The sequence below is a fragment of the Drosophila subobscura genome, chromosome O, assembly GCF_008121235.1.
Source record: "Drosophila subobscura isolate 14011-0131.10 chromosome O, UCBerk_Dsub_1.0, whole genome shotgun sequence".
Taxonomy (NCBI): domain Eukaryota; kingdom Metazoa; phylum Arthropoda; class Insecta; order Diptera; family Drosophilidae; genus Drosophila; species Drosophila subobscura.
In genome coordinates, this window is record NC_048533.1 from 2,214,863 (window position 1) to 2,241,024 (window position 26,162).

At 37.9% G+C, this 26,162-nt stretch overlaps 1 protein-coding gene across 1 annotated transcript; it reads right to left on the reverse strand.

Annotated features, from left to right (window-relative positions):
- Positions 1–776: 776 nt before the first annotated feature.
- LOC117897300 (dnaJ homolog subfamily C member 16) lies at positions 777–18,077 on the reverse strand. The gene is made up of 12 exons (XM_034806041.1): positions 17,976–18,077; positions 17,659–17,919; positions 14,820–15,021; positions 14,357–14,754; positions 14,151–14,297; positions 10,940–11,120; positions 9,280–9,494; positions 7,082–7,242; positions 4,965–5,219; positions 4,681–4,906; positions 3,226–3,608; positions 777–1,021 (listed from the first exon to the last, which is right to left on the reverse strand). The coding sequence occupies exons 3-12, from the start codon at positions 14,993–14,995 to the stop codon at positions 803–805; spliced, it is 2,361 nt and encodes a 786-aa protein (XP_034661932.1). The 5' UTR covers positions 14,996–15,021; positions 17,659–17,919; positions 17,976–18,077; the 3' UTR covers positions 777–802.
- Between the last annotated feature and the right edge of the window lie 8,085 nt (positions 18,078–26,162).

A 26,162-nucleotide genomic window follows, 5' to 3' on the forward strand; every position in this document is an offset into this window, starting at 1 on the left:
GTCATGTCAGTTGTAAAGCCATTGTCGCACAACATTCCACTCACTGCAAGCTGAGCCGTACAGTTGCCGTCGTCATAACAGACATGAGGGAGCTTTCCAGCAACACAGAGAGCGAGAGCCTTCCCCGCTCGCTGGAACCAGGTACCAGCTGGTGAATACGGCACTGTTGAGAGAGCAATAAATAATAACAATAAAGAGTGTGCGCAAGGAGTGTTTGTAGACATAGTACTAGACAGCTAGCTAGTTTGGCGGCCCAATATATTGGAGAGGGTGAAGAAGGCCCTTGCTATACGCATCCAAGAATATGCTTAGCAGCACATGGTTTCTATCACCGGCTCTAATGCGGAAAACTCAACTGTATGGAGTCTTAGTGTGGTGGCAAGCTACCCAAAACTCATGAATGAGGTGAGCCCCAACAAATGCACACTCGGAATCGACTTCCTGGACATTCACTCTCATCGGAAACATGTTGGTGTAAGGATTCGAGCACAGATCAATTGGCCGAAACAGGATTAGTATATACAAATGTAAGGGGTGACCCCCAAATTTGCCTTGTTGTCAAAACAGCCTCAGACCCAGCGACGGAAAAGGATCGGGACTAGATCGAACAACTCAACATCTATACAGTCGACTCCAAGATGGAAGGAACAATCTGGGGCCATCGAATCCCTGGAACATTTCATCTGAAACTCCCGAGCTCACTCACGGATTCGTCTAAAAAAATTCTTGACTCACACGAAAATAATTATTAATCATTGAAAAAGTTTGTTTTAATATTCGGGCTTTACAAATAAACATTTAATTATTTAGTAGGAAAATCTGGCCAGTAATTTACATAATACTTGTGTGTTGTACCATCAAACAACCGTTCAAGCCAATTTTCAAGGCTGTCAAGTAAATTATCTTCAAGAAGAATATTTATTTCTGCATCTGATTCTTCAGAATAGCTTGTTCCCAGAAATGTTCCGACTTCCGGATCGTCATTCAAGTTAAGCAGCTGCTTGGTCATTTTTAGCAATCTCTGAAATAAAAAAAATAAAATATTAGTTTTTGAATCAAGTGTCATAAGCATTATAAGCAAACAAATTACTAGTTTTTTTCATTGAACACAAAGTCTAAAGTTTTGAGCCTTATTCAAAAGACAATAAAACTCAGTGATTAAAACCACTTTTTTGATAGACTTTGGTGTTTTGAAATAGTGAAGCTTTCTATAACCATAAGGTAAACACGTAGATTTACAAGAACGAAATGCAAGAAGTGGTCAAAAGAAACAAGTAGCTGTGGATCATCAGCTACAATCGGCATGTTGGCGAGTAACTAGAAAAGCGCAACTTCTTATTATGTTTCACTAACAAAACGGGCGCTTTTTACGCCTCACAACTTTTATACCCGGTACTCAGTACTATATCTGTACCTTAGAAGTTGTTATCAAATTTAACGTTTGTTCCTCATCTGTCATCTACATCTACAACACTTCTCACTCCAACAAGCTCTTTTAGCTTGCCACCATTCCCTAAAGCAGGGCGCGGCACCCATACAATTAACGAGCCGTTTTTGCGTTTGTGTGTGAATTCGCACGCAAAACGGAACATTTCACTTTATTGGTATTGGTACGAATCACTGTCATACGCGTGTACGTGAGGGCAGCGCAGCAGCAGCGCATTTTTCCGCACCCCAGGGATAGGGCCGTGCCAAGCCCTGCCCTAGAGCCACACACTGCAGAGTCACGGCAGAGGCAGAGACGCGTCAGAGGCAGCGGCCGCACACTGCAGAAGCAGAGTGTGAATAAGAGAATGTGCAAAAAACAAATATAAGCTGCGGGACGGGGTGGGTTTAGCCACTGCAAATTAATTTCTTCATTCTGGCTATAATAATGATCCAATCGGATCCCAATTTGGTGATCATTTTTTAAATACACTTGCAACAGTGTGAGCATACATAAGTCTGGACGCAAAATTTGGTGGCTCTAGCTTTTATGGTCTCTGAGATCCAAGCGCTCAACAAGACGGACGGACGGACAGACGTGCAGGCGGACGGACAGACAGACATGGCTCAATCGACTCGGCTATTGATGCTTATCAAGAATAAATATACTTTATGGGGTCGGAAACGTTTCCTTCTGTGCGTTACAAACATCCGTTATTCCCCACAAATACAATATACCCTATTTACTCTTCGAGTACCGGGTATAAAAACAAAAAATTCGCGGATATGGTTTTGGGAATGAAGTCAAAGGATTTTAAAAGATCTCCCGGGAAAATATGTCTTTAATTGTTATAAGTGTATTTAATGTGTTAAAATACTTAAATAATGACAAAATTAAATTTATTGCTAACCGGAAACAAGAGACAAAAAGTTTTCTAACGGACCAGAGCTCAGAGATAATTTAGAGTAGTGCAAAAAAAATAGTAAAATATTAACCGCCTCCAAACTTCTCTTAAAAACGTAACACGCTGGCACCAACTTTTACTTTCGAAAAAACTTTCCAACTTGCATTTTTATACCCGGTACTTGAAGAGTTAAGAGTTTCTGCCAATATTCGAATAGCCGAGTCGATATAGTCATGTCTGTCTGTCCATCCGTCTTAAAGAGCTGATGATTTCTTAACGATTCCATACCAAGTTTTTCAGTTCACATTTTTGTGGTTGGGTTAAATCAAAACTATTTATAACGAGTAGGGACAGCGACACTACTTTATTACCCGATAACACTACTCGACAATATACATTTTTTTTCGTCCAAGGAACCAAACCGACTTTTTCTGATAGATTTGGGGAACTTTTTTTAATGAGTTTTTAGAAACTTAGTTTTCCTGAGTTTTTAAAGTCAAATTTTCGATGATGCTAATCAAAAATATACATATATCCTTTATAGAGTCGAGAATGTTGAATTTTTGTTTATTGCTTCGACCACAAATCTAATATACCCCTTTAACGCTACGAGTACCGGGTATGAAAGGGCACCAGAAAAATTGGTCATGGTGTCAGTTACATGTAAAACTATTTTTTTCCTTTCTCAGTAAACATTCGCTTTGTTGTATAAAAAGTCCTTTACTTTTAATTTCGTCGAGGAAATTGTTTATATTAGGAATCGGAAAATGTTGCGCTTTGCGAATAAAGGAATAGGGGGCGTTCCCGTTTTAAAAAGTCCATCGGAATATTCCTGAATATTTATTTGTGTTAAAAAAATATATATAGTAAACCCATCCTTAGAGCTAAAAAATACCTTTGTTCCACGAACCGACTCAGGATGCTTGGCGTGATACATACAAAAATATTTGCGGTGTCCATTCAAAGCTATTACAGTTCCAACACAATTTCTTGGATTTACTTGCAACTTTTCAGTAGAACACAATGATAAACGAAGAAGTTCTGTATACCAAGACAATCCTTTTTCAATAAGCATATGCCCAAATAGTAAAGTTTTCGTTTTCCGATATGGCCATACAGCTTTATGAAAATGTGGTAGAAGCTTTGTCCGACTTTGAACATCTGTTATTAGCAATAACGTTCGACATCCAGGCTTAAGTAGACGAACCATTCCGTTATACTTTTCTGCTCTTAGTTCATACAGCTTTAGTTCCGGAGTTATGTTATTTGGTTTTCGGACTAGAACACAAAAAATAGTATTGTTATATGTAGTAGATTTTTCAAATTTATTATAAAGTTAAGTTAATGGGAAATATGTTCTACAACTAGATTACCTTGTCGCGAATTGTGGCTTAACCTAGAGGTGTTTCTCAACAAAATCTCCGAAAATGCCAATATCAAACAGATTTAATTGCAAAAATTTTGTAAATTTCGCATAACTTAAGTATTTTTCATCTGGTTCTAATGAGCTTAGCCATTCTATAAAGCTAATGAATGCATCTATAATATGTATTCAAACACTTTGTGGTGTTAGCTTACAGTTTGAAAAATATTGACCTTTAAAATGTAAAAATGTCTGATTACACTACCCGACACGATTTTTCCTCATGGAACGAAAACCACTTTTATGAAAGATATGGGGCTTAGAAATAGTCTGATGACAATTTTTTTTTCTATTGCAATACTTTTTTTTTAAAGAATTTTTTAAATTTGGTATTTTTTTAAACTATTTTTATATATTGTGTTCATTGCTCATCAAAATCTATGGAGAGACGGGTTTTATCGACTTTTCTCGAGTTTTCTAAGTCAAAATTTCGTGAAAAGTACCTTACAAAATTGTTGTATTTCAAAGCTTATTATTTCCCAGACGGTAAGCTAAAACCACAAAGTGTTTTGGTTCACTTTTTAGTGACATCAATCAGCTTTTCAGATAAACAAAGTTTTTTACAACCAGATCTAAGAAACTTAAGTTATGTGAAAAAACAAAGTGCTACCTCTGAAAAAACCGTTACAAAAACATACCAGATATTAAAATTCTCCAAAAAATATTTCTGCTATAGAAAAAAAACCATAGTTCATTAATAATTAATATTAATTTATAATGCCCGATATCTATCAAAAAAGGTCGGTTTGGTTCCTTGAGAAAAAAAAGTTCGATTATTTCGTTATCATCACTTCTAAGTTTGGTTCGAAGCGGAAAAATCGTGTCGAGTAGCTAAATTATAAGTTTATTGTTAGTTATAATAACTCCTTTCACGAAGTTCTGAAACTTTAATTATAGAGAATGGAATATTTGTAAATGATCACTTACTTGTCTCATCAGTTAGATGTCCCTGAGCCTTTAGGTGCTCCTCTTCAGCCCTAACGAAGTACATCAATATATAACCGACACCAAACATAAATCCAATAGTTCCTAATAGCGAAAATGCAGCAAAAATATGCTCGTCTTCTACATTTTCGGATAAATAGTCAACTAAATATAGTAAGTGCGTTATCCATTTACTAAAAATTCCTTGAGAATGCTCGTCCAACAATTTCTGAAAAAGTTTAATTTCATTCTATGTGAACATTTTTGCAATGACCTATGTACATTACCTGAACAAAAGCTTCGTAACTTAACGCTTCAGATGCTTTCAAAAGCTTTTGAATTTTGTGGGTGAGTCCAGCTTTTGTTGTATTCATTATGCTTTCAGCTGGAACAGTAGAAGCAAGTGTAGCATCTTGCTTAGCATCAAATAACCATTCGTATTTCACGCGTGTATTATCCCGACGCCAAATAATAACAATTTGTAGACGATTTTTGGCAAATGATCCTTTTGATAACGCATTTATAAAATTTGGCTGCCTTTCCTGGAATGTGTCAACTTATATTAGTGGTTTCTTACTTAATTAGCTCATGCTAAATTTCTCACTAATTACACTACTCGACACCTTTTTATGTAAGAAATGGGTCTTAGAAATGGTTGGATGATAATTTTTTAAACCCGGTACTCGAAGAGTAAATAGGGTATATTGTACTTGGGCACAAAGTGGATGTATGTATGTAACACACTGAAGCTGACGTTTCCGACCCCATAAAGTACATATATACATACATATGTATATTCTTGATCAGCATCAATTGCCGAGTCGATATCGCCATGTCTGTCTGTCGGCCTGGATTTCAGAGACTATAAGAGCTAGGGCCACCAAATTTTTCATCCAGATGGCTGTATGCTCACACTGTTACAAGTGTATTTCAAAATTCGACCCGCCCCCGCAAAAGGGCGAAAACCTCACAAAGCTACAATTTTGAAGATACAAGAAAACTAAAAATGCCATTCGGTAAGGAAGGACCATATCTATCAGATCAGATTGGATCATTTTAACAGCTACAATGAAGAAATTAATTTGCAGTGGCTAAACCCACCCTGTACAGCAGCTTTCGTTGTTTTTTCACATTCTCTCATCTACACAGTGTGTCGCTCTAGGGGGGGCCGCGAGCTAAAAGAGCGTGTTGTCTTGAGAAGTGATGTAGATGTAGATGTCATATGTAGAAAAAAATTTAAATTTAAAATTTGAAAAAAACCACTGAGGTACAGACGTACTATTGAGTACCGGGTATAAAAGTTCATGACTGAGTACCGGGTATAAAAGTAGTGACGCGAATGTTCCCCCTAGTTTTTTATGTTTTTATGCCCTACGGGGCCTCAACTGGGATGCAACTGTCAGACTGCCATCCTACCGTAGTAGACTTCTTTTAATAAATCTTCCATCCTTAGTTAGTCGTAGAAAAATGCTTGGTGTAATTTTTATGCACAACTTGATCAAGGGGGATGTAGACAGCCCTGACTTGTTGAGCCGCGTAAACTTTACGATTCCCATTAGACCCACTAGAAACTATATTCCTTTGTTCCTTCCAATGTGTAGATCGAATTATGCCTTGCACGAGCCCTTTAGAGTGTTATGCTCGGATTATAATTCTCTCTATCACATTATATCCTCGACTCACTCCCTTCCTCTTCTTAAATCTCTTATACTAGCCTACCTCTCCCGTAGTTAATTTAATTTTTGACTTTGATAATTTTGCTTGCTTAGCTATAGTTGCCCTAGTTTAGTTGTGTTTAGTTCTAATTTTCCTCGAATATTAGCCTAACATCTATCTTTCCTGCATGCTCGCGACCGGTTCGGTTAATCGCGCCGCGCGTCATGCGGCAGCGCCCCTCGGTCGGTTGGGCGGGAGGAGGGCTGCGTTCTGCTGGGTTCCGCGCGTAACAGGCTTTGGCTTGGTGTCGCATGGGCCACTTGATGGTGCAGTCATTGCATATCAACGTCCAGAAATTAACTTATATTTTAAATAAAATTAGAATGGTCTACACATGTGTAGTGACAATTGCCATTACACATTTTGCTTGGCATTTTATGCACTGCAAACATGCAAAAATATGTACCGTAATCAAAGGCCTACATTAGTGTTTATGGATTGTTTCACTGCACATTATAATAAGGCGGCAAAGAAAAAGAAGACCCTGTCTGAGAGATATCCATAGGTCAGAATTTCGACTCGAAACTTTGTTGAAAAATTAATATTATTCAAAGTGGAAATAAAGAATATTACGACTTGAGAAGATCTCTTGAAACCTGCATTTATTGTATCATTGTACCGATGAAAGGAGATTAATTTAAGTATTTACTGAGATGAAATTAAAGGCGATTAGAGTAAAATACGTTACCTTAAACATATATGCAAATCGAACTCTCTCCGCACTGTATCTACTGTGTAAAGCAATTTCTCTCATGGCACCCCTTGCCACATTGTGTTCATCCGAGTTTTCAGTAATCAAAATTACACACAATCGTTTTCTGGGTCGGTTCCATTCAGCCGGACATATACCTTGAATGAAATCAAAACATAACTAAGTGTACCCATCATTTTGTAAGATGAAAAAAGAGACCAGTAAAACGAAGAGGAAAGTTGTGAGACGCATCTAAAGTCGCGTGTATCTATTAGATACAGTGTATCTAAAAACGAGGCGTAACGTTAAGAGTCGCGTTCAAAAGCGTTACACTTTTATCCCTAAACATACAAACATATATGCAACCTTATGATTGTTGTCGAATTTTTAATACTTCATCTATTTGTGGTCGAAAGTCGGCTAGGACTCAGAGACTATAAGAGTCACCACATTTTTTGCGAAGACTCATGTGAAATTACACTGAATCAAGTTTGTCAAAGCCCGTCCCCTTCAGCACCCACAAAGAGCGAAATTCTGACATCCACAATTTTGAAGATAGGAGCTCCAGCAGCTTGGTTTTATTTTGCTCTTAGGGGGACGAGCTATACGGGCGTGTTGGTGAGGAGTGATGTACTACATAGATGTAGATCATAGGGTTACATATGTACGTATGTATGTAAGTATGTACATGGCAATGTGGGTTACAACAGTCTTTAATGCTGCAAATTTTACATACAAACATATGTATATATATACTAACTGAGTACCGTGACTAAAACTTGAGACGCGTTCGAAGCGTCTCACGTCTTGAATTGAATTACGAATTTCTTCAAACCAATTTCTTATTTCTGGCTTTATTAATGATCCGACCTCATCCTAATTCGGGAAACTGTTAGATATCGCCATTCTCTTCAGAACTGCGCATCTTCAAATCGTCGTCCTTTTTGGGGACCATTATCGCTGACAACAAGGCGCTCATCGGTAAGGACTGTCAGACAGACCCAGAAACACTCTGCTATTGATTTTTGCTCAATAATATATCTTCTATATTGCGTCGTGAACGTTTCCTTCTGTACTTATTGTTCTTATGCACTTTGCTTCTTGTATACCATTGAACAAAAATCAAAAATATCTTTACATCCTTTGGCGCGAAACGCCTACTGATGAATTCACGGCGTAATATCCCTTAGGAGCTCCAATCGTTAAAAGGGACTTATATTTTAACGATCCCATGTCTGATGGTGACATCAATGAAGAGGTGAGCTCTGCACAGAGGACACTTTCCAATACGAAAATGGTGCTCGAATAAGCCTAGAGTTCCATGATGGAACGGGCGAAGGCGTTAGGGCTTGCATGGGATCCTACTTCAGATAACCCACTGTTCAACTTTTCGCAAACTATTCCAAAGCCCTAACATTCATACAAACATTTGTCGGCATTCTGGTGAGATATGACATCTCAATTATGCATTGTTCAGAACTTCAAGTTTTTTCGTTTCCTCCAAACTCATCTCTCGAGTTGCACGCATTTTGTGATGCCAGCATGACCGCATGTGGAACTTGCGTCATCACCCTGTCATTTCCACTCAACTAGTTTTGTCATAAGTACGTGAATCCTTAAACTTTATCTCCCACAGCATTGAACAAATCCAGGAGCTGACACAGAAAATGGAGTGGCATCACATTCGTACAGATATTCACCCAGAAGATGTCGCAGCAAGCGGATACTTCCCAAAATATCTTATTAGATTTGGAACTGTGTTATCGAATTCTTCAGGATCCCTCCTCGATTTCCTTATTTTGGCGGGTTATGGGAAGAAGCGCGACAAGTTACCACTTATATCGAGGCGTCGGATCCATTGTGCCAAGGTTGCAGAGGGTTTTTAGCACCATTTCAGAAGGCCTGGGAGTGCCAGGGCACTTTCAAAAGGCACTTTCATACGACAAATATCAAACCGAACTCAACATTTAACAATTTGAATGGTTATAATTATCTCATAGGTTAGTTCGGTTTATCTTTCAATTTGACCATTCGCATTGATATTGCCATGTCTGTCTACCCGTCCCTCCGTCCATCGTGTTTGTCCGTCCGTCTGGAATAACAAAATTCTTATGTGCAGCTTTTCAGAACCAAAATTTTCTACAAATGTTCTACATTAAAAACGTAAAATCTTTAAGTATCTAAACAATACTTACTTTCCAACATGTCTTGTGATGATAACCTTGGCAAAATTAAAAATTGATTTGGAGTTAACATATTAGTCAATATTTGAGTTGAAATGTCCGATAATGTTATTCTGGCAATAGATCTTGTAGAATCTTCATTAAATATAAGAAGAGTGTCTAAGCTTGGATTTATTTGGAGCCTTTCGATTATTGCTTTCGAATTCTTTTTCGTCAGGTCAACAAATCTGAAATTAAAATGTTTATATATCAAGGACAGTAAATGTTAGAAGTTATAAAGTTAACATTGCAACCTAAGAATTGTTTATATAAAAGTTACGAATAACACTTATTTTTAAAATGTTTAATAAAAAAACTGTTTATCAGCTGTTCTCCCAGTCCGAACAGGCTCGGCACCCATACTTCGCGCTTCGGTTTTGCGTTTGTGTGCGAAGACAGCACGCAAAACGGAATTGGTATTTTGTACGAATCACTCTAATATTCATGTACGTGAGTGGATTTCGTTTGATACTCGACAAAAGAAATGACAGTTTGATAGTAATGGTTTGTTTCCTCGGTGCTTAATACCTGATTTTGTCAAGATTCCGTCTAAAAATTTCGGCCAAACTTCATATAATATGAGAAGGGACGTGTGAGACGCTTCTTACGCGTCACAACTTTTATACCCGGTACTCAGTGGTACATCTCTACCTTAGTGGTTTTTTTAAATTTTACATTTGACATTTTTTTACATATTTACATTTTACACTTCTCGCTCCAACACGCTATTTAAGCTCTTAAAGAGCTTATTCTAGATCCGCACACTGCACGATGCAGAGTGTGGAATGAGAGAATGTGCAAAAAATAAAAACAGCTGCTGGACGGGGCGGGAGTAGCCCCGAAAATTAATTTCTTCAAACTGGCTATAATAATGATCCAATCTAATCTAATAATCTGATCTGATAGATGTGGTCATTCCCTACGGAATGGCGTTGTTAGATTCCTCTTATCTTCAAAATTGTGGATACAGCAGATTTTCGGCTTTTAGGGAGGCGGAAGGCGGTGAGGCCAATTTTTGAAACACACTTGTATCAGTGTGATATCACAGCAGTCTGGAGGCAAGTCTTTCCGTCGGACGGACAGACGGACGGACGGACAGAGAGACATGGCTATATAGACTCGGCTATTGATGCTGATCAAGAATACATATATGGACTTTATGGGGTCGGAAACGTTTTCTCAAATACAATATACCCTATTTACTCTTCGAGTACCGGGTGTAAAAACTACTCCAGGAAATATGTGTTTTCCCTTTTTCTTTGTCAATCACAACCCAAACGAAATCTACAGATGTATATTTGTATCAATCTACTGAGAGAACAGGTGATACACAGCTCAGGAATATGTGGTTAACAATTATTTCTGAAGTGAAACATAGGAGATGAAAAACTACTGTAAAGTAGTCACAATAAATAAGTAGTGTCGCGGCTCACAATATTCCTCCTCTATTTGTAGTTCCACAATATATAAGTTTACAGTTTTCATATAATTTTAGTATTAGAATCTAGTATTTGGTATAGTGATGTTTCGGTCGGTGATGTTAGACTTTTTAAGAGAAAAGTTGATATGTTTTAGGGCCTTACATACCAACAGGCAACAGAAAAATAATAAATAAGTAGACATGTATTCTTACCCAAAGGCGACACGATCATAAAAAGCAAAGGCGGTTAGCAGGTATCGTAACCGAATTAAACTCCGGGGCTCTAAAATTAATACGCGCACTCTGTTGTCCATCCAGCCACCAAGAAAGTCATCTATATTGTCATCATATACGCGCTGAGCTATCTTATACGGCAATTTTTTTCGTATAAATTCTGTATGTCAAAAATAAACAATTGGGAAATTGAGGCTTTATATTTATGTTTATACAAGAGAACGGGGAGCCCCCTGCAAACTCGATTGTCAACCCCAATTTGTCATATATTATATATAATAAATAATAACTTGAGACGCTCCGTACGCTTCAAAGCTGTTATACCCGGTACGCTGTCAGTATATACATATGCATGTATGTATAGCCTTTTAAGCGATACAAACATAAAAATGTATTTAACCTTATGATTTTTTCAAACTTTACATTTTACATATTTTTTACAAAACGCCCGTTTAGCTCGCACCCCTCCCCAAGAGCCGCATACACGAGGCAGAGTGTGCGAGCGGTATGGTACCCTAAGAACTTATGTAAAACGCTTTGTACGCGTCACACCTTTACACCCGGTACTCAGTCATTGTATCTGACCTTAGTGGTTATTTTTTTCGAGCTTTACATTTTTTGTCTACATAAGCAAAGCTGCTGGACGGAGTGGGGGTAGCAAATTAATTTCTTCATTCTGGCAATAATAATGTCTCGGAATTGCATTTTTGTTTTATTTTTTCTTTTATCTTCAAAATTGTGGACACATCAGATTTTAGGACAGATAGAAAGGGTTATAACGACTCGGCTATTGATCCTGATTAAGAATACATACACTACATAGAGTCGGAAACGTGCGTTCCTTATGTGTGTTACGCACATTGCACTATGGGTAAAAAGCCCGAATTTTTGGCATTTATGTAATTTTTTTTGGGTAAAATATTTCAATTACTTCTTTTTTTTCTTTTTATTTCTAAATATCCAGATAGAACAAAATTGGTTTTAGAAGATTTTTACCAGTACCATATGTTTTTTGCGCGCTTTCAAAGTCGGCTTTTCTGTGGAATATTACTTTTGCGCAGCACACCACTGCACAGAAGTTCAAGTTACTTGTTATTAACCAAATATTATAGAATCACGGGGTGTTAATGCTTTTTGCCCGTTTTTGCCCCTTTTCGAAAAATTGGAAATTTTCATATGCTTATGAGGAGGAGGTCTGGACCAACAAAAATTGTAAAGCAGACCCAATAAAATTTTAATTTAAAGAGTATTGACAGAAACTTACTAACTAAAGATGAAAATATTACAATTCAAACGAAAACGAGAAGGGACGTGTGAGACGCTTCTTACGCGTCACAACTTTTATACCCGGAACTCAGTACTACATCTGTACATTAGCGGTTGTTTGTCAAATTTAAAATTTTTTCTTCATCTGTCATCTACATCTACAACACTACTCACGCCAACCTTTAGCTCTTTAGCTCGCCACCCTCTCCTAGAGCAACACACTGCAGACTCACTGCAGAGCGGCCGGCGGTCAGTGTGCGGCCACTGCGCGAAGCAGAGTGTGAATGAGAGAATGTGCAAAACACAAATATAAGCTGCGGGACGGGGTGGGTTTAGCCACTGCTAATTAATTTCTTCATTGTGGCTATAATAATGCTCCAATATTGCCCCAATTTGGTGATCTGATAGATATGGTCATTCCCTACGGAATGGCGTTTTTAGTTTTCTTTTATCTTCAAAATTGTAGATTTGGAAGGTTTTCGCCCTTTTGCGGAGGCGGAAGGGGGCGTGGCTCATTTTTGAAATACACTGGTTTCAGTGTAAGCATACAGCAGTCTGGAGCCAAGCTCTGGTGGCTATAGCTCTTATAGTCTCTGAGAACTAGCCGACAAACAAGACGGACAGACGGACGGACGGACGGACGGACGGACAGACAGACATGGCTCAATCGACTCGGCTATTGATGCTGATCAAGAATATATATACTTTATGGGGTCGGAAACGTTTCCTTCTGTGCGTTACATACATTCTCTTTGTGCACAAATACAATATACCCTATTTACTCTTCGAGTACCGGGTATAATGATCCAATTTATTGCTTAGTTAAACAAGTACTAAGCGAAATTCAATTATACGTTGGAGCGATTCCAATCAAATTACTTTTAACCAAACAATCATTAAATCAGTCAATTATATATTTTTTTTGAAAAGTTCTAAAATGTTTTAAAGGATCTTTTATAATAATTAATCTTTTGAATACCTTTTTTTATAATAAATACGACGTAAATGGGTTCCAGTTTGTAGGGGGGCGGGAGGTAGGCGCTGTCCAAATGACTAAATTTTGTTACCGAAATTTTACTTTAGTCTAACGAACATTTATGCAAATTTGTAGAGCTCTAGCTCTTTTAATTTGGTTAATGCCTTTTTACCCATAGTGCATTGTTCCGACCGCAATATACCCTATTGTCTTTTTGAGTACGGGTATAAATACCAGAAAATTTAATATTTGTTCTTTTGTCGACCAATCACGTACACTCAAAAGTGGGTCAGGTGTGTGGCTGTCGAAAGCGAACGGACATGTACTGCGGGAAGAAGGGAATGATGTATGTAGAACATCGGTGTTCGGGATAGGCAACAAGCTCACCCGATCGCAGGCACCCTCGTCAACCACCGTAGCAAAACAGAGCACGTACCCAGACCCTTCATTCCGCCCAAAAAGAGTACGGCCTCTAAGGAAGCAACCTGCCAGGAAAACCTAGGGGAGCTACGGAAAAGGTGCTCTCGAGAATCAGTGAGGCAAAACAAGTAGACGCAGTGGGCAATAGCGACAGGCAGGAAAACGTAGTCCTATGCTCGGAAAAGGAGCGACTGTCTGGAGGAAGTCGCATCGCAAACGGAGGCGTGGCAAAGGCTAAGCCAGCCGCCCGTGACGAAAAGTCCATTAGTGGAACAGGATCCTATATGTATGCGCTCAGCGCAGCAGAGAGGCGCCAACGCTCCCAAAAGGCCCCAAAGGAGTACAAGTCGGCCGTAAGAGGTAACGCCGCAAGCACAATAGCCTTGGAAATCCGGACAGCATATAGAGAGTATGCTTATCAAGAATATTGCGCATCTCTTGAAGATTACACAAATTTGGTCTAAATTATAATAAAGTGGCTGATATGTTTTTCTCCCGATCATTTCTGTCTCAGTGTTATCCACTTACCTACAACTTTTTGTGGCGTAAACGAATATTCTCGATATACAAAAACTTGTCCGTTCAACACAAGAATCATTTTTGGAATTTCATTTGCTCCAGTTTTTCGTAGAATTGACGGTTCGTGAGCAGCATTTATAGTGGAAAAATGAATACCTGAAATATGTATTTTTAATATCTTAAGAACATATCTTTATTATGATATAAATGATTACCTAAAGGTTCCAGGACATCAATTAACTTTTTAAATGCTCCAACTAGTCGCGTACACTGGAAGCACCAGTCATTGTAAAACATAATTATATGTAATTGTTTTGCACTTTTCAGCAAAATGGTGTTCTCGAAATAATTTGCTGTTACTGAAAGTTTATGGTATAAAACAATGTCTTGATCAATAATGAATTGTTTTCCAAAAATATTCTCATCTTGATCGGATGCAAAACGATCATATTCACTATAATCATGCTTTTTTTGTAAGAAATGAGAGTCTTCATCAATTATTCCGTGTCTGTCAAATATTCGTCTTCGATTATAATCACTTAAAAGTTCATATGACTTTTTTATCTCAACAAACTTTGCTTCGGCTCCGGGAATCTGATTTTTGTCTGGATGCCTGAAAATATTTATAACTTCTTGTTAAAAATATTTAATTTTATAAAAGAGGTCAGACTTGTTTACCACTCTTTTGCCATCTGTTTGTATGCTTTCCTTATTTCTTGGGTAGTCGCTAGACTATTAACTCCTAGAGCAGCGTATGGGTCATTTGAAGCACATTTGCATACATCTGTTGTAGCATAAAGCAGAAGAATTCTTATAGTACAATAGTAAGCAGTTCTATATAGTTTTGCTGGCATTTTTGTATCCGTTTTTGTTTTTCACCCTAAAAACAAGAATTAGTGAAACGTAAAATTTAGTAATATCGCCATTTTAGTTTAAGGTTATCTACAGTTCTACAGTTATCAGTCTTAGTCAACGGGTCTCCGATTACACTACCCAACACGATTTTCCTTCAAGGAACCAAACCAACTTCTTCTGAAGGGTACGGGGCTTAGAAATGGTCAGATGATATTTTTTTGTATGCGGAAAAACTGGCATTTTCTTGTAAGGCTTTTTATACCCTGTACTCGAATAGTAAATAGGGTATATTGTATTTGAGCACAAAGTGAATGTATGTAACGCACAGAAGGAAACGTTTCCGACCCCATTAAGTAATATATTCTTGATCAGCATCAATAGCCGAGTCTTTGTCTGTCTGTCCGTCCGTCTTGTTGAGCGCCTGGATCTCAGAGACCATAAAAGCTAGAGCCACCAAATTTTGCATCCATACTTCTGTGTGCTCACACTGTTACAAGTGTATTTCAAAAAAGAGCCACGCCCCCTTCCGCCTCCGCAAAAGGGCGAAAACCTCCCAAATCTACAATTTTGCAGATAGCAGAAAACGCCATTCCGTAGGGAATGACCATATCTATCAGATCACCAAATTGGGATACGATTGGATCATTATTATAGCCACAATGAAGAAATTAATTTTCAGTGGTCAAACCCACCCCGTCCCGCAGCATTCACACTCTGCTTCGCGCTGTTTATGGCCTCTGCCCCTGACACAGCTCTGCCTCTGCCTCTGCCGCGACTTTGCCCTGACTCTGCAGTGTGTGTCTATAGGGGAGGGTGGCGAGCTAAAGGAGCGTGTTGGCGTGAGCAGTGTTGTTGATGTAGATGACAGATGAAGAAAAAATGTAAAATTTGACAAATAACCGCTAAAGTGCAGATGTAGTACTGAGTGCCGGGTATAAAAGTTGTGACGCGTAAGAAGCGTCTCACACGTCCCTTCTCGTTTTTAAGTCTGGTTGTAATGAACTTTGTCATTCTAAGCTGATAAATGCATGCAGTTTTTAAAAATTCTAAAAAAAAAAGTTATGCCATAAAATAACAAACCATAATTCATTAAAAAATGTTAATTCCCCATATCTATTTGAAAAAGTCGGTTTGGTTCTTTGAGGAAAGAAAAAGATAGATTTTGTCGAGGCACGGATTTTATGGTCACTTTCAATAACACTACTCGACAAACCGACTTTTTCTAATAGACTGAGGGTTTTAGCATTTTTTAAAGAATTATGTGTTATGGATTTACATGCCGGATTTTTTTTTTAGAATTTTTAAAATCTGGTATTTTCATGTATACTTAGCTTTTTTAGAGTTAGCTCTTCTTTTTTCACACAGCTCAAGTATCTTATATATTTTTGTGATGAACTTAGCCATTCTATAAAGCTGATAAATGCATCTATAATGTATACCCAAACACTTTGTGGTTTTAGCTTACCGGTTGAAACATAGTAAGCTTTGAAAGGCAAATATGTTCATTTTTTTTATTTTAAAAATGTAGGAAAAGTCGAAAAAAAATTAAATCCTATGTCCTCTATTTTTTATGTACAGGTGTATTAATCTGGCGACGTCTAAAGTATTGCTCATGGTCTGCCTTTCGCATAGCTCTATTGGTGTTAGTGTTAGAGAGCGAGCGTGGGAGAGCGATAATTTTCTAAACCGAATCAAAAGGAATACGGTAAAGTTAATAACCCTTGCCGCTGATCATGATATAGTTATACATATGTATATATGTACATATGTAAAAATGTTTGTACTCCCACCATACCGCTGTCAATGAGCGGCTGAAAAGGTGGGTACTCGAGGTTCTCAATGCAGTCGTTTTATGGAAGCTTACCCAAATTTGTTCGCAGGGGAATTCTGCTAATTGTGGGAAATAGAAAATGGAGCGTAATGAAGTGATGAACCCCGTTAATAATGCGAATCCAACACATATGTATGTATGTACATACATATGTATTTAGTCAATAAAACAAATAAAAAATACAAAATCAGATAAATCCATATAAAATATTATTTATTTTTCAAAAATACATAAATAAAAAATGTAAACAAAGTAAAATGATTATGTTAAGCTAATTAATAAAAATAAATAAATGTAGCATAATTTGTTTGAATGGATTTACAGCTTTGGTTAAAAACATTTAGCGACCATGCAAGTGTAAGGCAATTGGACGTATCGGTTACCCGGTTGCCTTTGGGTATTCTTTTAATTGAGAATGCCTCACAACAAATATTAAAAAAAAGTTCCTTTGGTTAAAGCTAACTGTTCCCTAGATGAAACATATACATTCTTGAACACATTTTTGACTGAACTGATAAGTCCGATGGATCATTGTACAATGTACATACATACATACATATATATTTACGTGCATATAATTATGTAAATACATATACATCTATGTATAATATTCAAACTTTATACTTTCTTTTTAACTTAAATCTGGACAAATCAGAAAGGTAAAAAGTATTAACGTATGTATGTACACGACATGGGAACGTTCGATATAGGCCTTTCGATTAAAAAACTAGACGACATATGCACAAACATATGTATGTACATATACATATAATAAGCAAAACTTATGAAACATACATAAGTATCAATGTAAGCAGCTGGTGTAACACTTACCACAGTTTAAAAAATATTTCAGAAAATCAGTGTCTTAGCACATGTGACTACATCGTTTTGGTATAAGCTGTTACAAAGTTAGCCTCCTTAAGCAATCTCGTTATCGCATTCCGACTCTAAAACGAGCTTGAAAAATCCTTTTCGGAATCCCAGCAATTTATCCCACTAAAAATAATAAACTTCTCCGAAACCACTTCGTTTTGGAATCGACAGGAGCACACAAATCGGGTATAGGTATCGTCTCAATGAATCCAATTCTATCTGGAAATATCAAATGAAAACAGAATTAAACAACAAAGACAATTTTGGAACCGTACCAAATGTATTCTTTGACATTTTACTTCTTTTTACAATTGTTATCTTTCGCTTTACACATCTTTACGTACATATCAATGTAAGGGCGCACATATCGATAAAATATACCGTCTGACCCTCATAAATATACCTAAATATGTATAATTTTTCATTTTCATAGCCTATTAGGCTCAGTACTCAGACACGCAAAATATTCTTGCTACAGAAAGTGCCATATGTTTCGCTATGTGCGACCAAAGTTTACTAAAGTGAATGCTCTCTGGGTACGCTATAATGTGTTTGTTTACAATATGAAAACCGTTACAATTTCAAATTTTGTATGAAAGGAAGGAGAGTGTTATTTCAGAGTAGATATGGAGATCACCGCATTATTTTATACGTTCGTTCCGGATGGACAGAAATGCAATAAACCTGTGTTTTATCTATTTATGAATTGATAAAATAAGTATAAATTATAAAATCCATTTAATCACTTTTCGTTCGACGACATCAATAACTTTTAACTCGTTTTAATTGAATGCACTTCTCTAGCCCTCCTGGGCTTGTTTTGCTTGCCCCGTGTTTCGTGTTTCTGGCGACTAAAGATAGATTTTTCTTTCTTCCGCTGCGGTATTTGCAGTATTTAATCAACTGGATTTCTGGTATATTTTCTGCTGAACTGAAAGCTCTACTCCAAAATTCTTTCGTCAAAATTTTGTGTCGAACAAAAAACAGGGTTGATATCTTATCGTTTGTATGAGAATACCTGATTCTATAGCAAGAAAATTTGTGCATCTGAGTAGAGCCACTAACCAAATAGTATAATTATTATACTATTTGGTTAGTGGTAGAGCCCAGTACTCAGATAGGCCAAATTTTCTTGCGCTGAAAGTGCCATATATTCGCTCTGTGCCGAGGTATGACCAAAGTGTGCAAAGGGGCACGCTCTCTGGGTACACTTTTTTGTGCTTTTTTACAAAGTTAAATTCATTAAAAATCTGTTATTTTTGAGTGGATATGGGGCTTTTGGGACAACAATGCAGAGAGAAAGTATCGGTACAAATAATGCAATATGAATGCGTTTTATCTCTTTATAAATTTATAAAACAAGTATAATCAGTTTTCGTTAGACTGCATTAATCTGTTCTTCATATATTGCTCTATTCTAACCGTTTTGCGCTTGTTTCGATTTATTTACTTTTTTATTATTATTAATTATGGAAAGTGCACTGGGGCTTGTAGTCCTTCGAGATTACAAAGCGAAAACATTTAAAGAGACGAATAACCTAAAAATAAAGTAACGTTTTTTCTTTGAACACCTGGCCGGAACACTTATCCAGATCTTTGCAGACTTTTAGGGCTGCATAAGCTGTTCAAGTGCCGGTCATCCTAGTGTCGCGACACGTGTGACTCGTGTGAACCCGGTAGACCCCGCTCGAGCCGGATAATGTTTGAAGCCATTTTGGCAACCGCGTCTGCTCGTCGGCCATCATCCTGATCCGTGGGCTAATTTCCCATAGCCTCTCTCGATCTTCTGCGAAGTGGGGGGAGGAAAAGAAGACGTGCCATGTAATATAATGGATGTGACCACTACAGCGATGAGCTGTCTGCTGCGTTGCCGTGGTCATCCTGTGTTGGCCATCATCCTGCTTTTGGCCGCTGTTGCTGTGGCTGCTTTCGCTCAAGGCGTGTTTGCCTTGAAGCCTAGCCTATGGTCTAGCATTACCCCTATTTCAGAGCTAGTTTGGTCTGTATTGCGACGTCCCCAACCGTTATCTGCGTGATAGCTGCTTTGCAGTTCGCTTCTGCCTCCTGTATGCCCTTCCTGTAACGAACGCTAAGTCGTCCCTTGGTATTACGAGCCGCAGGAGGGCCCTAAGACCGAATCCCATGGCACACCTCCGGTGATGGTGTGTAGTTTCGCTCCTTCTTCAGTGTGAGAACGTGAGTATGTTAGTGTTTGCTCGCATATGGCTCGCTGAGTATGGCTAAAACTATGTATATGCTGATCCAGGACTGTTTTCGCCAGGAAGGCTCGTGAGCAGCTCGGCAGTGGTTTAGAGAATGCTGCAGGAGCTTAACCAGGCGACTCTTGCCAAGGGATGCTTGGATCTGCACCTGACTGCGGTGTGTCAGTAGGCCATGCACTTAAAGCACCGAGTTGGAAGCCAATTCGCACCTTGCCAATGACGAGCTTCTCGGCGATGACGCGCTGAATGTTCAGCGTGGATATTTGTGTGGCCCCTTATTTATATCCCCATATTTTCGTTGGCTATCGCTGCGGCAATTAACTCTCATACTTCCTCGATTGTCGTAAGCTCGTCAATCAATGTCCAGTGCTTCGACAGCGATCGTCTCCTGGATGGTCTTCACGGCTGCCTCGTCGCCAAGCGCTGCTTGTATTTCAGTGTGTAGCTCCTGGGTGTCAGGATCGGAAGGATCTGGTCGGGGGTTTTTTTTTTTGGTGTCCGACCGTCGTCCTCTGACTTCTCTCCACTTCTGGATGCGGTCAGTGTGCGCGTATTGAGCGCATCTCATCAATGTCTTGGGCACTGGTCCTACTTCTCTTAGGGGGGTGTTTTCCTCACACTACTCGATGGTGTGTGGGGGTCGCGCGGCCTCTTTGGAGTGTTCTTTGTTGTCGTCCTGCCCGCTGGCAAAGCTGCGCATCGAGCTCAATTTTAGCTCAGCCGTCTCTCCATAGATTTTGATGAGCAACACCTTAAACGACGCCTAATTAATGCACCTATTCATAAAATAGTGGACACATTAATTTTTTGTATCGACATTTCCCGAGTTTTTGGAGTCAAAATTTCTTTAAAAATACCCCACAAAAATCCAAATATTTTCCTTTTAAAGCTTAATATTTTTCAAACGGTTAGCTAAGTCCACAAAGTGCTTGGGTACACTTTATGGATGCATTCATTAGCTTTATAGAATGGCTAAGTTCGTTACAACCAGATGTAAGATACTTGAGTTATGTGAAAAAAATAATCGCTACCTCTAATAAAAAACCGTTACAAAAAAATACCAGACTTTAAAACCTCTAAAAAAAAAGTTCTGGAATAGAAAAACCAAAAATTAATAACAAACCATTCCTAAGCCCCATTTCTTTCATAAAAAGTTGGTCTGGATCAAAGCGGCAAAATCGAGTCGAGTAGTGTAATTATTAATGATTATAATCATAAAGACTTCTAAGAACTAATATCGGATTAATCTAGGGATTTATGTAAGGATTAGTCTAAGGAATACTCTAAGGATCAAAATAATTATTTATCTCTTCTGATACTTTATGCTGCTGGCTGATTTTGACATTGACTCTGCGACTTTGCTTTTCTGTTGCTGTTGCTGCTTTTCTATCGTTGATATGCTTTTATGCCGTTGCTCTCTTTTCCTTCTGCTGCTGCTGCTTCTCTTCTATCGTATTCCGCTGCTTATTCAGTGAGCCTTTTGGACCATTTCTCCTTACATGTAAGTAGCAGTCAGAAATTTCACGCGGATAATTGTGTAGTGTGATGTGGCTGGAGCGTGTGAAGAAGAGAGCAATACACGCCATCTTGTCACTCGTAAGCTAAAATAATGATTGGCTCTGATAAGCGTATTTTTGGGTTATTTTATTCTATGTTATTGCCGTAGGAGTTTATTTCAGATTTTATTAGGCAAAATTGACGTGCAGTGTAAATACGAGAAGCTTGTTCATATGATGAATGAGATACTACGGATTTATCGTTGGGGATATTAATTGTAATATTGTATAATTCTGGACTTTGAAATGGTTTTTGGCGTGATGTTAGTTGTTTCTTCCACTTTGTTCGACGATTTTGAAACCAAGTTTTTATTTGAGCCTCCGTCAAAAGTAATGATCGAGATAGCTCTATACGTTTGCTAACGCTCAGGTATTTATCAAGCTTAAACTCATGTTCAAGTCGGTCCAGCTGCTTTGAACTATATGCTTGTCGTGGTTTTCTGTCAACACATTTTTTTTTAAATTGATTTCCTGTTAATTTAATAAAAGTATAGTAAGTAATTGTGATAGGTAACAATCAATAATATACCTTGCACAGTTACGATCTTCAGCCAATTAGCAGATGCTGCAGTTTGGGGCTTATGCTGAAAATATGATGAGTTCATGGAGTCGTAAGTAAGAGGAATGTTGAGTTTTCCACAATCCTCCAAAAACTTTTCATAGGCTTCAATCTCTTTACTATTTACAGAGCTCAACAAGTGAAAGGAATCATTTCCTCCTGCAATTAAATTGAATTAAGAAATATTATTTAATATTGAACACATTCAATTTGAAATAACACTACTCGACAAAATCGAACTTAATTTTTCCGCTTCGAAACAAACCAACTTGTTCTGATAGACTAAGGGCTTAAAAATTTGTTTAAAGACACATAGTTTTTTTCTATGGCAGAACTTTTTATACCCGGTACTCGAAGAGTAAATAGGGTATATTGTATTTGTGGGGAATAAAGGTTGTATGTAACGCACAGAAGGAAACGTTTCCGACCCCATAAAGTATATATATTCTTGATCAGCATCAATAGCCGAGTCGATTGAGATATGTCTGTCTGTCCGTCCGTCCGTCTGTCCGTCTTGTTTGTCGGCTAGTTCTCAGAGACTATAAGAGCTAGAGCCACCAAATTTTGGCACCAGACTGCTGTTTGCTCACACTGAAACCAGTGTATTTCAAAAATGAGCCCCGCCCCTTCCGCCCCCGCAAAAGGGCGAAAACCTCCCAAATCTACAATTTTGAAGATAACAGAAAACGGAAAATTCCGTAGGGAATGACCATATCTATCAGATCACCAAATTGGGATCCGATTGGATCATATTTATAGCCACAATGGAGAAATTAATTTTCAGTGGCCAAACCCACCCCGTCCCGCAGCATTCACACTCTGCTTCGCGCAGTTTATGGCCTCTGCCCCTGACACATCTCTGCCGCTGCCTCTGCCGCTGCCTCTGCCGCTGCCTCTGCCGCGACTCTGCCCTGACTCTGCAGTGTTTGTCTATAGGGGAGGGTGCCGAGCTAAAGGAGCGTGTTGGCGTGTGCAGTGTTGTTGATGTATGTAGATGACAGATGAAGAAAAAATGTAAAATTTGACAAATAACCGCTAAGTTGCAGATGTAGTACTGAGTGCCGGGTATAAAAGTTGTGACGCGTAAGAAGCGTCTCACACGTCCCTTCTCGTTTAAAATACTTTTAAAGTTTATGGTATTTTTTGTAACGGTTTTTTTTAGAGGTTGCGCTTCTTTTTTCACATAACTTAAGTATCTTACATATGGTTGTAGTGAATTTAGCCATTCTATAGAGCTGATGAATGCATCTCTTATGTAAACCCAAACACTTTGTGGTTTTAGCTTACCATTTGAAAAATATTAAGCTTTGAAATGTAAAAATTATGATTTTTGTGAGGTATTTTTTACGAAATGTTGATTTTAAAAACTCAGGAAAAGTCGAAAAAAAATTAAATCCTCTGTCTTCTATTTTTTTGTACAGGTGCATTAATTATGTGTCGTTTAAGGTATTGCTCATAAAAATCTATGGAGAGACGGATGAGCTAAAATTTTTCATATTAGTGACGAGTAGTGTAATTTGTAGAAGCGAAACTTAGAAGAAAAAGAAAAAAGATATGTATGGGTTTTATTTTAATGTCATTTGATGATAACATTACTTTTAGAACTTATCTGGAATGCCACAGAAATCGTCCGAGACATCAAAAATTTCGTAAATTAAAAAAAAAATATTGTATCAGTCCATTTCTAAGCCCCATATCTCTCATAAAAATGGGTTTGGCTCCTTGAGGAAAAATTGTGCCGGGTAGTGGTAGCCGGGTAGCCTAGTAATTTAAAGAAAACAAATTTCAAGCCCAAAACATAAACGAGGAGAAACGTTGGGATACGCGTTCGTACGCGTCTCACATTGTATAACCGGAACCCGGCTAGTATATACACATCTGTATATATAACCTTGTATGTATGTAAACTTATGATTTCTTCGAATTTTACATGATACATTTTTCTTTTTTTCTTCCCATACCAACACTCCCTTTTAGCACTCCCCCCTTCATCAGAACCGAACACTTCACGACCAAGGTGTGCGAGCGAGAAAGAAGGACAAGAAAATTCAAAGTTATTGGAAGGGGTGGGTAGTAGCCAGTGCAAAATAATTTCTTCCTTTTTGCTATAATAAGGATATAATCTGATCCCAATTCTATTATCTGATATACATATAAGGTCCTTCCCTACGGAATGTTATCTTTGTGGGCGCGGAAGAGTGCGTTGCGTTTTGAAATACACTTGTAACAGTTTGAGCATACAGCCATGTGGATGCAAAATTTGGTGGCTCTTGCTTTTATAGTCTCTGAGATCTAGGCGCTCAACAAGACGGACGGACGGACAGACAGACGGACATGGCTATATCGACTCGGCTATTGATGCAGATCAAGAATATATATACTTTGTGGGGTGGAAACGTTTCCTTCTCTGCGTTACTGTTTATTCTTCGAGTACCAGATTTAAAAAGGAATTCTATCTGTACCATTAATATAGATATATGTAGATATAACCTTAATCCGAATTCGGCTTAAGAAAAGTGGCACTACTGCCCTAACTTTGAAAATCCGAATCGATCTAGATGGCACACATTCGGACTCTCGCTGACTGTGAGCGGAATCAGTAAATTAAAATCCCTTATGGGTGTATTTAATCAAATACATAGGTGAAACAATGGTGAGATATTTGGCAATGTCGTAAAAGTTCATGTGTGGCACCGCTGAATGAAACTGAGAAAAAATTCAAGCGATCATTCTGGTACTCCGGTAGAAAAAGGAAATCCTGATCGCAGATACAGTTACTATATTATATCGAATGAGTATAAAAGAAGTGACTATGATATCGTGATACGATTTTAACCAAATGCTCGTCGACTACATATACATACATACATATATGTACATATGTAAATAAATGTTTTAATCTAAATAAAAACAGCATCAATAATCATATTCTGTCCGTGTGTCCGTTTTGGTGAGTACTTGTACTCAGAGACGATAAAAGCTGGAGAAACCATATTTTGCATTCATACTGCTGTGTTATCACACTGTTACAAGTGGATTTCAAAAATCCGCCCTGTCCAACAAGCCAACACCCTTCGCCAAACAAAGGACGAAAATCTGGTGCACTTCTTTATTGTCTAGAGCATTCCTCATTGTAAATTTACAAATGAAGTGCGGTGATTTATTCTGTGCCGAAAAACTTTTTTCCACATTTTCCCTCTTCAAGGGTATATGTATATACATATGTATGTACATAAAAAGAAATACATACTTCTCGCTATTATTTTTGCTGCTGTGTTTTCTACGCTCGAAGTATTAGCTTGAACACTCGACTCTGACATAGAGTTATTGCTTAAAATATTATCTATACTAAATAAGCAATATCGTCCCATTATAAAGCTTTTTGATTGTTTCTTAATCTTTCACTGAAATCGTTTTAAGTCTTATGTGTGTCGCCACTAACTAAAGTCAAATTACATTATTTAAGTTTTGGTCAAATGGTTGAGTTTTCCTGAGGTTTCAGTAAACGAATTTTTTTGACTCCTCCCAAAATTCACACTTTGGTGTTACTCTTGACAAAGAGCAAGTTATAATGAGAATTATCATCAGCATAGGATAACCAATTAATTTGCACTTGGATACCGTGTATTCTTGGAGGTTGAAGGTATATCATCATTCTGTAGATGCGCATGTTTGATAACATCAAAAGTCGACTATAGTCGAAAATCCCTAGGGGACAGAGGATCTGGGAGGTTTAATTTTCGGACACCAATTCTAGTTAACCGGAAACAACTAATTCTCGTTGTCTTGGTACAGAAATTTAGTCTTTGAAAATATTGTTGTGAAATGTTAGTCTTTGATCCTTTGGTGCACTTTTTATTAGCGATCTAACTCCTTTGTTCACTATAAAAGTCGTTAATTTCTAATTGATCAAGCAATAAATCTCACATTCCAGCTCTACACTATATCAACCATCCTAGAGTAGGCATCTGCTCGTCTGTACTTTTGAAGAAATGCAGGTATCGCAAAGGAAGGGGTCGTCTTTTCTGCTTGTCAAATTATTAAGTTCTGAACGAATAAAGATATTTTAAGTTTTTTAATGAATTATGTTTCTTTTTCTATGGCATATATTTTTTAAATAACACT